The sequence below is a fragment of the Peromyscus californicus genome, unplaced genomic scaffold (assembly GCF_007827085.1).
Source record: "Peromyscus californicus insignis strain IS unplaced genomic scaffold, ASM782708v3 Scaffold_11__1_contigs__length_118956290, whole genome shotgun sequence".
Lineage (NCBI taxonomy): Eukaryota > Metazoa > Chordata > Mammalia > Rodentia > Cricetidae > Peromyscus > Peromyscus californicus.
The window spans coordinates 49,429,729-49,444,758 of NW_026294402.1; the positions used below are offsets into that span (position 1 = coordinate 49,429,729).

At 50.2% G+C, this 15,030-nt stretch overlaps 1 protein-coding gene across 1 annotated transcript; it reads right to left on the reverse strand.

Annotated features, from left to right (window-relative positions):
• Nucleotides 1-465: 465 nt before the first annotated feature.
• On the reverse strand, nucleotides 466-14,546 carry Chrna3 (cholinergic receptor nicotinic alpha 3 subunit). Its single transcript, XM_052760809.1, has 6 exons — nucleotides 14,284-14,546; nucleotides 11,819-11,958; nucleotides 11,669-11,713; nucleotides 9,665-9,774; nucleotides 4,313-5,324; nucleotides 466-1,876 (listed from the first exon to the last, which is right to left on the reverse strand). The coding sequence occupies exons 1-6, from the start codon at nucleotides 14,345-14,347 to the stop codon at nucleotides 1,748-1,750; spliced, it is 1,500 nt and encodes a 499-aa protein (XP_052616769.1). The 5' UTR covers nucleotides 14,348-14,546; the 3' UTR covers nucleotides 466-1,747.
• Between the last annotated feature and the right edge of the window lie 484 nt (nucleotides 14,547-15,030).

The following is a 15,030-nucleotide window of genomic DNA, read 5'->3' on the forward strand; positions in this document are numbered from 1 at the left end:
GAGGAGGTGGAATCTTTAGGGAGGGGAGGAGCCCGTCCTTGGGACTGTGTCCTTCACAGAAAGCATGGAGCCAGCTTCTTCCCCATTCTCTTTGCTTCCGGGCTGCCTTTAGGGGAATGCCGTTGATGAATCATATGCTCCCTGCCATGATGTAGTCTCATCACAAGCCCCAAAGCAACGGGCCGAGTGACCAGTGTCTGCACTGAAACCAGGAGTCCAAATAAATGTTTCTGAGTGTTGGGATTCAAGGCGTGCGCCACCACCACCACTACCACCACCACCACCACCCAGCTATGTTTCTTAGTGAGGGAATGGTAATAAAATCTGGTTCGATGTAAATTGCTTGTTAGCTATCTTAGTTTGTATAAATTGCTCATCTCTTAGATCGCCATTACTGTTAGGATATTTTAGGCCAAGAAATTTCATAGACCTCTTCCTTTTGACTTATTGAAATATGAGCCACAGTGAATTGCAACTGTCAGGTTTTATTTTGCATAGAGAGAAAACACCAGTGAGAACACTCAAATGGTCTCTGTGAATTATCTCTATCCGTTGTGGTTCAGTCCAGAAGTGGAACCTGGGAAACTCGGTTTGTTCAAATCAACTCCTTAAGCAGAACCAATTCTGATGACATCATTCCGGGCATCCCCACAGCCGAGGTGGGAGGCTTGCTGTTGGCATCCAGTGGGCAGAAGCCACAGGGCTGCCGAAGTCCACGTGTTTCACATCCCCAGCAGAACTCTGGAGCCCAAAGCCTTGTGCCTGCTCTGACGGCCCCTCCTGTGGTCTGGATGGCTCCCTACAGCTCACATGTACAATACTGTTTGGGAGGTTCTTAGGTCCTGGGGTCATGCCCTCATGAATGGAATTAGTACTCTTGTAAACGACTCCAAAAAGACTAGCCCTTCCAGCCACCTGAAGACACACTGGAAGGTCTGTTTTATGAGGAAGACTCCTCCCCAGCCAGTCTTACTGGTGCCTTGATCTTAGGCTTCTCAGGCTCCTAAACTATGAGAAATAACTTTGTGCCCAAGTTGTCCTGTTTGTGGGCTTTTTGTTGTTTTGAGATAGCATTTCACTATGCAGTTCTGGCTGGTGGGGAACTCACTATCTAGACCAGGCTGGCCTCAAATTCTCAGAGATCCCACCGGTCTCTGCCTCTGCCTCCTGAGTGCTGGGATTAAAACCATGCAGGGCTCTACAGGATGTTTTCCTAAATTAGCGACGTAAACAGACTAGGGTAGTTTATTATTAACAGTGAGTGTGAGAGCGGGTGTAATTAAGCAGGGTCTGATCATGTGCGATTTAGCAGCAACTCAAACACTGAAATGGACGACCAGCCCTTGGACTTTGGAAAGACAGTAAGAAACAAGAATTGGTGGGGCACTGCTGAAATAGTCTACAATTCCAGGAGATTATGGGCTAAAGAAATGAGGAAATCTATAGATACTGACCTAATGGATTTAGTATTTGTGAATGGGAAGTTTTTCTATCTAGTTAAGTTTCAACCACAAGAAAAGGAGCCTTTTGACATGTTCTATCAGCAAGGCTAGTTAAATGTTCATTTCTCCATAGTAAATAACTAGACATTTTTCTTCTACATTTTTTTTGGCCAAAAATCAAGATGAGTTGAAAATAACTAACCCTTGAAATAGCAAACTTAAAGCTGGTGACTGGATACCATGGTGCTATCGAGAAGGTGCCCCCACATCAGTAAGGGAGAGCCTCGCTGAACAGAGTTCACAATTTATGTGTCATCTCTGGCCATCAAGGGCTGTAGAAATAATCCTGCCGTCCCTAAAATGCACACCAGGATGAAAACCCAGAGGAAGATTCGGTCAATCACCATGGCAACATACTTCCAATCATCTTGAATCTGAAAAACAAAAAGCGATGAAAGAAAACAACGTGAAGGAAAGGTCAATTTTCAGTATTAAGTCATGTTATGGTAGAGAAGCCATTTTATTTCATAGACAGGGAATCTTTTCTTACTGATGTGATCCGAGGAAATCTATGGTGATGGCTAAAAATGATTGTCAACAGGATACAGAATCCCCTAGGAGACAAGCCGCTGAGCATGCTCATGAAGGGTTATCGAGATCAGGCTAGCCTCTGGAGGTGAGTATGAGGGACGATCTAGATTGATGAAGGTGGAAAGGCCCAGCTCAACTGTGGGCGGCATCACTCCACGTGCTAGGGCCCTAGACAGAATCAAATTGACCTGTGGCGTTCATCTCTCTGCTTTCTGACTGTGGATGCAGGGTGACCAGCTGCCTCACGCTCCTGGCGCCATGCCTTCTCCACACGATGGACCATTTTCCCTGGAGCGGTAAGCCCAAATAAACACCCTCAAGTTGCTTCTTATCAGGCAGATGGCCACAGCAGTACTGAGATAGTGACCAACCTCAGATTTCATGTCGTGGGGAAACAGGTGTAAAATAGGGGCCACGTTAGTTCAAATGGAATTTTTTTTTTTCCTTTTTGAGGCAAGGTCTGGTCTTCATGTCTAAACAGTTTAGGTTGGCCTCAAATTATTGATCATCCTTCACGGCCTCCTGAGGGCTGTGATTATGGGTATATACCACCACTCAGAAGTGTGTGTGTGTGTGTGTGTGTGTGTGTGTGTGTGTGTGTGTGTGTGTATCTCCTATTTTTTTTTCCGAAATTGAATTCCAATATTAAAGCTTGCATGCCTCTACAGGAGGGTCCGGAGCCTTTGTTAGAATGGAGACTACGATCCAACATGATTTGACATTGTTTCAAAGTACTAGTTCATTTCTAGTTTGGGATACTATTTTCTGTTTAATGTCTGTCCCAAAGTGAAATAAAGTGAGCCTGACATTTTTCTCTCTCACCACGCCCCTTCAAAGTGCCCACCTGACCAAATGTCATCTTCATCTGTAAGGCCAAGCAGGCTAAACCACAGACATAATGGCTGGCAATAGCGTAAAGGATGGGAGGAAAGAGCAAGCATAATTATAGATAATGAGCTTCAATTTAGGCTTGAAACAGGAAGGAGAATCTATGGTAATTAAACTCGCAGACAATTCAGAAAGCAAAGAAACCACAATTGAGTTGAGAGAGCACCCATGAGTCAACTGATCTTGAAGCAATAATCACATCATGAAGAAGCAGCGTGTAATTTTATAATTCAATTAAACACACTGAAATGGGGCTGGGAGATGTGGTTCTTATTTCACCATTATGAGCTTGAGTAAATGTGTCCTTTCAGTGACACCATGAAAGTCACAGTCATGGCAAAGTTAGAATCATAATGCCCTGTTTGACATGGTACTGTATTGGAATACCCAAGACTTGTCTGTAAGCACTTCAAGTCCACAGCCTGTGCATCACCCACCACAACGCCACTCCCAAGGCTCTGCGAGGCAGCGGGGAGAAAATGGGTGGAGATAAACTTTGGTTTTTTTGTCCAGCTCTGCTCCTTTCTATAGGTATAAGAATCTGGGTAAGGGGCTGGAGAGATAACTCAGCAATTAAGAGCACTGGCCGCTCTTCCAGAGGACCCAGGTTTAATTCCCGGCACCCACATGGCAGCTCACAACTGTCTGTAACTACAGTTCCAGGAGATCTAACACCCTCACACAGACATACATGCAAGCAAAACACCATTGTACATTAAAAAAATAATAATCTTAAAAAAATGAGTAAATTTCATCTCCCTCGGTTTCAATGTCCTCATCTGAAAAATGGGGATAAAAATAGTGCAACCTCAGGGGTTGCTTCTGCGACTCCTTAATGAATGATACTTTTAATATTACTGTTGACTTAAGAAGTGCCCTTCTCCCTGTATAAATCTGAGACTGGATTCAATGACGACAAGGCCTGGAATCCCAGGATTCCAGGGAGGAGCTGAGACAGTACGATTGTGAGTTCAAGGATGGCCTGGACTACAAGTGAGGTAACTAAGATATCCAAGGACATCTAACTGGCCTGAACAAGCTGTTGACTCAAGAGGCTAATTTCTTTTTGAAAAAATTTCTCATATCTGAGAAGAATAAATTAAATTTTAAATGATTCTGTGTGTGTGTGTGTGTGACCATGCACATGTGTGTGTGTGTGTGTGTGTGGTTATTGGAGGAGGCCAAAGGAGGGTGTTGGATTCCCTGGAGTTAGAGTTATGGGCATTGTGAGCCATCTGATATGGGAGCTAGGAACCAAGTTTGTATCCTCCCCAAGAGCTGCAAGTGCTCTTACCTGCTAGGCCATCTCTCCAGCCCCCAAGAGTCGAATTTCCTAACTCTGTCCTATGCATCACCGCACAAAAAAGCCATAATAAAAGCCACATATTTACCTCTTTGGCTACATTCTGTGCTTTCATATTTTCAGCAATATACTTCACACTTTGGATGGCTTCTTTGATTTCCGGGGACAGAGCGGAGAGGGACAACACGGCATCGACAGACTCGGAACTTGAGCTTCTCGTGAGATTAGCACTGAAATTCGAGATTTTTACCCTGCGGTGGTGGCAGTAGCCACATGTCCCGTCTTGGCACGGGTAGCCTTCCTTGCAGCTTTTGGAGTCCGCACGGCGGAAGCAGTTCAGGTTTGAGAGTTCAGCACTGTAGAAGGTCTTTGGCTTCTGAGCATCTCCCTCGCTGCTGGTCGGCCTCGTCATAAACATGACCCTGGGGAGCAGGTTCAGGAATACAGCCTTGACCCACGTGGGCATCGTGTGTGTGGTTGGAGTTCTGTAGTGCACATTGAGCACGAAGACTGTGATGACGATGGACAAGGTGACGAAGATCATGGTGAAGAGGAGGTACTCCCCGATCAGGGGGATGACCAGCGAGGTGGAAGGGATGGTCTCGGTGATCACTAGGAGAAAGACGGTCAGAGAGAGGAGCACGGAGATGCAGAGCGTCACCTTCTCTCCACAGTCAGAGGGCAGGTAGAAGACGAGCACGGTGAGGAAGGAGATGAGCAGGCAGGGGATGATGAGGTTGATGGTGTAGAACAGCGGCAGCCGGCGGATGTACAGCGAGTACGTGATGTCTTGGTAGATCTCCTCACAGCAGTTGTATTTGATCTCATGTTTGTAGCCCGGGGCTTTGATGATGGCCCACTCGCCACTTTCCCAGTAGTCCTTGAGGTTCATGGAGGAGCCAATGAGGACCAGGTCAATCTTTGCCTTGTCATAGGACCAGGAGCCAAACTTCATGGTGCAATTTTGGTAGTCGAATGGGAAGTAGGTCACATCAATTTTGCATGAGCTCTTAAAGATGGCCGGAGGGATCCAAGTCACTTCTCCTGTGTACTTGAGTAGAGCTTTGGTCTTGTCATCCACCTGGAAATCCCCATCAGCACTGTGAAGACACCGTGGGGCACACAACTCATGATCACCACCATATGGCCACCCAGCCAGGCTTCCCACGTGGCCACCAGGACAGTAACAAGTGATGATTTGTAAAACAGTGGGATATGAGAGGTCAAAGGACCCTAAGAGGTCGCTGGGCCAACTGCTCCATTCTCCAGTGGAGACACTGAGGCCTAGGCCTCCCCAGCTCATGATCTGCCACACTGGTTATCCACCCTCCCACCTCTCCTAACACGTGGTTTCCAGCTTCTCCCAGTACATTCTCACCACCTCTGGAACCTCCTCATCACACACTGCCATGCTGGTCATATATCCAGTACATTCCACAGTGTACAATTCCCAGGTTGATGTTTATGGAGACTCCTAAGTGCCAAAAATGGGCCCCACTGCTGCTCTGAATTTACGATAATGAGATGAACGTTGTCCTGGAGGTGGGTGTTTCAGCAGCCTTTGGGGAAGTTAGCAGGCAGGACCTTGTTAGCATCCCTTTATTCAGTCTCCACTGGGTGCCTGATACATCTGTGAAAGCCCACAGCAGACCAGACATGGCTTCATGGGTCAGCCACATGCAGATGCTGTGAAACACACCCTTGCAAGGAAGCTCATCCCCTCCCCTCAGGTCCCAGTCTACCACTACCCCCTCCTCCAGTTCTACCTCCGCCCCCCTCCAGTTCTACCTCTGCCCCCTCCAGTTCAGTTCTACCTCTGCCCCCTCCAGTTCAGTTCTACCTCTGCCCCCTCCAGTTCAGTTCTACCTCTGCCCCCTCCAGTTCAGTTCTACCTCTGCCCCCTCCAGTTCTACCTCTGCCCCCTCCAGTTCTACCTCTGCCCCTCCAGTTCTACCTCTGCCCCCTCCAGTTCTACCTCTGCCCCCTCCAGTTCTACCTCCGCCCCCTCCAGTTCTACTACCGACAGCCCCCCTCCTAACACTGTTCCCCAATAAAAAACCGTGTTTTCTGATTTCACTGAACGTGCTTTCAGAGGGAACTCAGCAAACTCGCCTCTTCACTTCCCTGTCTCCGTCACTCCCATGTTTCTGCTCTCTTAGCCGTGTGCACCCAGCTTTCTTTCTGTACAGATAACTCCGTTTCCTGAGACGCATCCTGCTAGTGTTCATAAACTCAGGTTTTAGCAGCACCGATGACACTCTCAGTTCCCTGTAGGACTTGCATTCAGCATTCCATCTCTGTGGCCAGCGGAAGCCATCTGACAGCAAGGCCACTTGGTTCTCACTGAAGGATGTCTTCCTTTGTAGATAAGGACATGCTACTTACTGTAGCACACTCGAGACTCAAACCCTTAGCCTTCTCCCTTAGCCCCCTGACTGCTGGGATTACAGATGTGCACCACCATGCCTGGCTCATTGAAGACTCTCGACATCTGGAGCCAGCCCCTTGGGTGTTGTCAGCATTATACTCTTTTTTGGGTGGGGCCGCCACCCAGCTCCCAAATAAATCACACAAAGAGGCTTATTCTTAATTATGACTGCCTGGCCTTAACTTGGCTTAGTTGCTAGCCAGCTTTTCTTAACTTTAAATTATCCTGTCTATCTTTTGCTCTGGGCTTTTCCCATTCTCTTACTTCCATAAATCTTACTCTTACTCTGTGGCTTGCTGGTTGTGTAGCTGGGTAGCTGATTCCTGATGTCTTCCCCTTCTCTGGCTCTTCCTCTGGCTGCTAGCTCCTCCTTTCTCCCAGTTTTCTCCTTCTATTTATTCTCTCTGCCTGCCAGCCCCACCTGTCCTTTCTCCTGCCTCACTATTGGCCGTCCAGCTCTGTATTAGACCATCAGGTGTTTTAGACAGGCACAGTAACACAGCTTCACAGAGTTAAACAAATGCAACATAAACAAAAGTAACACACCTTACAATAACTTTCTACTACACCTGGGTCTCTGAGCTTGCAGTAGCGGGGGGCATTCACGGTTTCCATGCCCCTGTTGGTTGCCCTGTGAAAATCTGAAAGAGTCAAAGTTCTAAACACTGAGGGATGACCTGGTATTGCTGTTGGAAGGCCAGGAGTGCTATGGTGCAGCACCACTGCTGGTCTGTCCTTCCCACCCACACTGTTTCCACCGAGCAGGACAGCTGTTGCATGTGACAAGCCAGTGCCTGAGCCCCTGCCCATGTCTGTTTCAGCGGGCTGGCTTTCCCTACGGGTTTCCAGTAGAAATTTGTGGGGATGGTGGCTGGGAAGACGGCCCAGTGGTTGAAGGACTTGCCACACAATCATGAGGACCAGAGTTTGGATTCCCCAGAACCCATGTAAGTGCCAGGTAGGTGTGGCAGCCTTGGAGGGCAGAGACAGGAGCTCTCCAGAGCAAGTTGGCCAGAAAGCAATGTCAGGAATTATCTCTGATTGTTCTTTGAGCCTTATTCACTGAGGCAGGCTCTCTCAATCAAACCCAGAGCTTACCCAGGATTGCTCAATCAAACCCAGAGTGACGATAAGGTTGACAGTGAAGATGTGAGTGGAACGGATCAGCAAAGGTCCTTACATACAAGAGAAGATTACGTGTGGAAACGGGGCAAGGGTCGGGAAAAATCACAACATCAGAAACTTGTGAAAGCTATAGATTCCTTCAGAAAAATAGGGCACCTGAGACTGCAGAACAAGCCACTGTCCACACATTCAGTGATGGTTTCAGTGCCCATGAACATCCGCATTTGAGACCAGGGCCAGCTGGGGTAGCTGCTGAATGGAGGTAACCTAGGGAGGAGAAAATGGGGTCCCCGGGCCTTAAGAGTTAGCCCTAACGCCGGGCGGTGGTGGCGCACGCCTTTAATCCCAGCACTCGGGAGGCAGAGCCAGGCGGATCTCTGTGAGTTCGAGGCCAGCCTGGGCTACCAAGTGAGTTCCAGGAAAGACGCAAAGCTACACAGAGAAACCCTGTCTCGAAAAACCAAAAAAAAAAAAACAAACAAAAAACAAAAAAAAAAGAGTTACCCCTAGGGTCAGAAACACAGAAAAAAAATAGCTGCCCATCAAAGAAAAGGATCACACACAGAAGATATGGTGATACATATCCTAGAATCCCAGCACTTGGGATAGCAAGGCTGGAGAATCATGAGTTTGAAGCCAGCCAGGGCTACACAGTGAGACCCTGTCTCAAAAAATAACAAAGACCTGATGCGATATTGACTTCTCAGCAAGGTTTCAATTGGTATTTGAGAATTTAAAAGCATGACAGAGGGCTGGTAATGTGGCTCAGCTGGTAAAGATGTCACCAAGTCTGGTGACCTGAGTTCTATTCTCAGATCCCTGAACCTACATGGTGGAACCAGGGACTGGCTCTTGCAATTTCTTCTGACCTCCACATATGCTCTCTCTCTCTCTCTCTTCCTCTCCCCTTCCCTCACTCCCTCTTTACCTCCCTCTACTCCCACACAAACAAATAAACGTTAAAAAAAAAAAACCAGTAAAACTTTACAGTGAGAACATACACAGGGTTGCAGAGAAATGAGTGAAGGCTGGGCAGTTTTGTAGGGATCTCAGAACTCTCAACACACACACCCCACAAAACTGTCTTTCAGAACCACGCAGAAAAAGTTGCCCATGGCAGGAAATGGGATGAATTAAGACAGGTAAAAATCCTCTGGGTGGCCGTGCTAAAGAGCAAGGCACGTATGAAGAAGACAATTATACATACTAACATTAGGAAAGACACTGCAGAGCAAGAGAGAAAATAGTCGAACCCCGGGCAGCTATGTGTATAACGGCTCCTCTGGCTATGCTGGTCTCTAACTTAGGAACCTGGGACAGTCTCTGAGTCTGGCCCAGCCCTGCTCTTCTCCCACGAGTATTCTCCCTCAAAGAGGTCATTACAGCCATCATCCCATCCCTGCCACAGAGCTGGCAACTGGTGCCACATGCAAGACCCTCCCCTGCCATCCCAGATCCCACCACCATACACTGGGGCCCCTCCCTGACCCTCCAGCCTTCTACCCCACAGTGCAGCTAATGAGGCCACTTCCGCTATCCATGACATACCCTCCTGCCCCCCTGGACCTTCCCTGATGCAGTTCCCCTGTTCCAGATCCCATGTGACCTTCAAGGCCCACGTCAATGACATTTCCTCCCAGCAGCTTTCCCTGGTGACCTTTCCCCTCCTCCAGCCACACGTCACTCTCTTAGGAGTCACTCAGCATCCCGCCACTCTGTGACTCACTGACAAACTACGGTATCCAGTACGTAACTGATATCCAGAGCCTGCAGAGTGAGCAGGCAAACAGATGCCTCTTGGAAAGGGCCAGAGAAGGCCCGTGAGCGGCGGGAGGACCCAGAGCACAGTCCGCCAGACCAAAGAGTGTGGAACAGCCAGCTCCTTACTTGTTATAAAGCACGATGTCTGGTTTCCAGATCTTCTCTGCGGGGACACGCATGAACTCCACCCCTTGGTAGTCAGAGGGTTTCCATTTCAGCTTGTAGTCATTCCAGATCTGGTGGGAGGAGGTAGGAGACAGTGGAAGGGCCAGCCAGGCTCTCTTTCTCCTCACACTGCATCATGGTCATTATGGGGACAGGCCCGCCACCCGCTTTGGGTCACTGAGCCATTTCCCTGATGCAAACTATGTGGGCCCCAGGGAGCAACTTGGGGGCAGCAGGGCAGGCAGCATGGGCTAAGTCTGCAGGTTGCCCCTGTCCTGGGAAGGTAGCCCTCTGGACTAGGGATCGCAACCTTTGTCAACCAACCAGGAGCTGCTAATCAGTGCATTCTCTGATCACATTAGCCAGGGCTCAGCCTTCTGGACTTCTACATTAAACTCTTATTCTTTACATACCTTGAGCTCACTCTCCAGGCCAGGGGTAGGGGCTGGAGGCTGAGGCAAGAGGGTTGTGAGTTCAAGGCCAGTTTAAGCTATATAGGGAGTTCAAGGCCATCCTGGGCTACAAATGGGAAAAGAGGGGGTTGCTCCATGAATAAAGTATTAGTTGTGTAAGTGTGAGGACTGGAGTTTGGATCCCCAGCACCTACACAATCTTCCCATTTCATAATCCCAGGGAGGCAGAGAAGGAATCCCCGTGGTAACCTGGCTCCCTAGATCAGCAGAATCATTGAGCCAGACACCTTGCTTCAATAAATGATATGATGACTGATCAGGGAAGACATCCTTTATCAACCTCTGGCCTCCAAATTCATGCACACACATGCATGCACACCCCCACACATGTGCCTTTACATAGGCACATATGCACCAAATATGTGGGGCTAGAGATGGAGCTCATTTGGTAGAATGCTTACTTAGTAAACACAATTCCCTGGGCTCAGTCCTAGCCACCACATAAACCAGGCATGGGGGCATACACCTGTAATCCAATCACTAGGGAGATAAAGGTAGAAGGATCACAAGTTCAAGGTCATCCCCAACCGCACAGTGAGCTTCAGGCTGGCCTGAGATACATGAGACACCTGCCCCCCATCTCAAAAAATAAAATACTGTTTTCTAACTAAAAATTTTCTTTTGGAATGGAGCCATGATCCCACAGGACCCTAAAAGTGCTGGGTGCGGAGCTCCAGAAGGAAGCAGGGTGGGACCATGGCCACAGAGGGAGCATGTGGGAGCACAGAGAGGGAGCACTTGGCTTGGCTTGCCAGCCTCTTGAAACAAAGGCCGTAGGAGCTGAGTTTGAGGCTGGCTGAGCCGGAAGATGGGTCACCATTAGGCTGGAGGGCCATGATGTCCCCCTACAGATCTGATCAGAGCCTCCCTGTGGAGGACTTGTGGGAATCAATCTCATTGCCTCATCCGAAGAACACCAGTGTCTCTACTCCCATCCTACCCACAATGCAACAGAACCCACTTCTGGCTTTGCAAGAGAAAGGGAGGATGAGATCGCAAGTGCCACCAGAATTAGAGGTTGGGGTTCCAGTGTGGGGCAGGGGTTTGAGTCAGGGCCTCGCTGTGTGGTCCTGACTGGCCTGGAACTCACTTTGTAGACCAAGCTGGCTTTGTTTGGTTGGTTTTTTTTGTTTGTTCTTTTGAGACAGGGGCCCCTCGACATAGTCCTGGCTATCCTGGAACTTTCTATGTAGACCAGGCTGGCTTTGAACTCACAGAAATCCCCATGCCTCTGCCTTCTGAGTGCTGGGATCAACGATGTGAGCCACCACATCCAGCCTGTCCAATTTCATAGTGGGGATATGGAGAGAATTCTCTCTCTAGGCTGTAGCTTGCCTATCTGTAACACGAGGAGTCAGTCCTGAAGAGCACAGAGGTACCCTGACTGGGGGTCCTCAGGAGTAGCGTCCAGTCTGCAGCCCCTTTTGTTTCCCAGCAGCAGAGAAAGAGATTACCACCAGGGGGCAGCAGCACACAGAGCCTGCGCACGTACCTGCTTCAGCCACAGGTTGGTCTCCATGATCTGGTTTACCTCATCCTAGAAAGTGAGATCGAAGTTGACAGGTGAAGGACAAAAATAAGGCTGACTCCAGACAGGCTCCCCTAGAACCCCGGGGCCACACCTGGTGGCTCTAGCACTTACCACCTTCACCAGCTGAGACATGGACACCTCGAACTGGATGGTGACTGGGTGGGACACGTTGGCCACAGGCCGGATGATCTCGTTGTAATCTTCGAACAGGTACTGGAACAGGCGGTGCTCAGCTTCTGAGGCACTGGCCGCTGAGGGAGGCATTCCTGTCAGTTCCTGGGGAAATGGTCGCTTACCTCTCTCCGCGAGGACATCCGGTCTCCAGATGTCCATCTGCCAGCGTACTCTGCAAACCCAGGTTTCCAGGCTAATAACGCTCCCTTTGTTAGAAGCTGGAAACCGGGGGCTCAGGAAGGACAAGAATTCTACCAGGTCACTCACATTCGGTGGTTTAGAAGCCTGAGTTCTGAAGCTGGGTACATCTGGGATATATCCCAGCAAAGCGTGGGAAGCCGTGCAAGCTTTGGCTAGTAGCTTAAACTCTCTGAACCTTTGTTTGTTTGTTGTTTGTTTGTTTGTTTTTAATCTATCAACATAAAGAATATTGTAGCGGGTAGCTATCTGAGCCATGCCCTGAAGCATCACCCCTAGTGAGGCAGCTGTAGCTGTTACAGCTGCCTATGACCTTGAGGTACATGCCCCTGGGGTATGGCCACCAGGGACCCTTAAGACCTGGGATGCAACTACACCTCCTCCTCTTGGCTACCTCATGGTTTTGGATGCTGAGGTCTTAGACCAAGCCATTCAGCATGGGACATAGCTCAGCTTTCCTGGACCCTACGATAAACCTGCTGTGGTTGTGAGTTTACTCCCCAATAAATTCCTTTGATCATTAAATAGACTCCGTGGATTAATCCCAATAGAGTATGCATCAATGCACCTCAAAAATGAGAGTGAAGTGCTTTGCTCGGTGGCCTGTGGCAGTCTCTCAGGAACTGTTAGCTTGATGGGACGCTCTTCAGACATCCATACTTCTGGGTGTGTTATTACCATGTTCTTAGCTTCCTCTCTCCCTCTCTCCTTCTCTCTCTTCAATTTAAGCAAAGACTACCTTTTTTTCTTCTTTAAATTTTTTTATTACATTATGGGGGAGGGGTGCAGACCGTGGCATGTGTGTGGAGTTCAAAACTTAGCCTTCAAAACTCATTTCTCTCCTTCCACCGTGAGGGTCCTGGGAATAAAACTCAGGTTGTCAGGCTGGGTGGTGAGTATCTTTACCAGCTGAACCAGATACCTTTTTCTTAATAAAACTCTAACCTTTCTTTACATAAGCCACCCAACTTTGCTTTTAATAATAATAATAATAATAATAATAATAATAATAATAATAATAATAATAATATTAAAAGAACTACTAGAGGCTCAGACTTTTATTGTTACTCCAAGGAAGGTACCCCTGCTTCCCAGGTGGAAAGATGACTCACCCAATCCCGGGGCGGGGGCGGGGACATCCAGGGTTCCCTCAGGTTAGGAGACCTGTTTCCCACTATGTGGGAGACTGCAGCCCCTTCCTCCATCCTCCCGCAGTCTGCAGGGCTTTGGATATGGATGTCTTAGGAGCCAAGGTGCCCACGGGTTCCTGCCAGTGCTGCCTTGACCCCAACTCCTTACCTCGGAGGCCCCTGGGCACCCTCTTTGTTCACAAGCCTACCCCAGCTAAGCGAGACATCTTGGCTTAAGTGTTGGCTGCTTCCTACTTACAGTACTGGGGTCAGTCGAGGGACAGTCTTTTGGGGGAAGTGGTAACCCAACTTCTTCAGGCCGATTTCGGCGGGCCCCTCGCCGGAGTGCAGACTGTAATGATGCAAGCCACCCCTCAACCCCCAGTGAACGGCAGGCTCTGCCCGCCTTCAGGGGACATCGTAGCTGCGGTTCTGCCTCATCCACCAGCCATCTCGGGTCCCTGGAAGGGCTTCCTCCTAACAGACTCCTCTAACGTCTCTGCGATGGCCTGGGAGGAGCAATCACGTCGAAGGTCTCTAGGCAACGCGGTCATTGTGCTGAGACCAGAGGACCAGGACCAGAGGCTTGGTCCAACCCCAGCTCCAAACCACTCGGTACTCCAGGTGGCTTTGGACAAGTCTTCAGCCTTCTTTAACCACAGGGCTTCCCACACAGTTCACAAAACCAAACAGTGGCCAGAAGGCAGATACTGGAAGCGGGGCTGCGGGTCCCTGCAGCAGGGCGACGTTCGGGACCGGGACTCGAACCTCTAACTCCCGCGCAGACCCAGAGGGCCCGCTCTGAGCTCCCCACCGAGCCTCCGCTAACTGAGAGGCTTGGGAACAAAGGAGCGCCCAAGGGGCTCAGCGAGGTAGGGACTGGGATGCGCGCGCACTGTCTGAACCGTGGGACCACGCTGAGATCCAGGGCGGGTGGGCGCCCAGACTTCTATGGGGCTGGTGGCCGAAGCCTGGTGGAAAGCCGAGGCCAGGGCTGCAGCCTCGCACAGGCGACCCCTCGGCCGCCGCCCGCCGCCCGCCCGGCCTCCGGACCCGACCGCTCCCCGCGCGTACCTGGCAGTAGCAGCAGCGGCAGCAGCAGCATCGACAGCGGCGACCGGAGCGGCGCGGCGTCCATGTCTGGAGACCGCGTGGACAGGGCGGGATCCACTCGGGTGCTGACCGCCGACGCCCAGCTGTGCGGGCGCGGGGACCGCGGGGCTCCACCCGGCTTCCTGTCGCCGAGCTCCCGCGCACCTGCGCGCCCGAAATGCACGAACCCCGGGGCCGCCGAGCGCCGCGAGCAGCCGCGGGGCGGGGAGGCCGAGGCGAGGCGGGAGCTGCACCCGCCGTGGGAGGGGCGTCGGGTCGCTGCCTCGCCCTGAGCAGCCCTGGAGTCTGGAAACCTCTAGGCTAAGGACCAGACCCGGCGCAAGCACTGTCACCCGGGCAGGAAAAAAAGGGGCAAGTCTTTGGCCAGGGCTTGCCGGGCGCGTGCACCTCCGAGGAGGGCTGGGGGACCACCGCAAGGCTGTGCCAGCTCTGGTGCAACTCAAAACGAGGCCATGGAAGTTGATGCTCTTAAAGTAACTATTTTCAGCACGGTACGGGTGTGTACACATACATACGTGCATACAGGCAGCATACAGTTAAGGGGGAATAGATGGGTTAGAGTCGAAATAATTTTGGTGATGAGTTTATCATGGCCCGGTGAAGACACCCGGGAGGTTTTATATTATTCTCTTAATTTAGACTATGCTAGAAACGCTCCTTAATAAGCCACAGAACAATGCTGGAGGTTACAGCTCAGCAGGAGAGGGC

Bases quoted from the DNA above. Each gene is read 5' to 3' on its own strand.
- Chrna3 (XM_052760809.1), bottom strand. From the start codon at position 14,347: ATGGACGCCGCGCCGCTCCGGTCGCCGCTGTCGATGCTGCTGCTGCCG. The intron at 11,714-11,818 runs GTAAGTGCTAGA...CTCACTTTCTAG, and splicing joins TGTCTCAGCTGGTGAAGGTG to GATGAGGTAAACCAGATCAT. The intron at 9,775-11,668 runs GTACGTGCGCAG...TCCTCCCACCAG, and splicing joins CCAACCTGTGGCTGAAGCAG to ATCTGGAATGACTACAAGCT.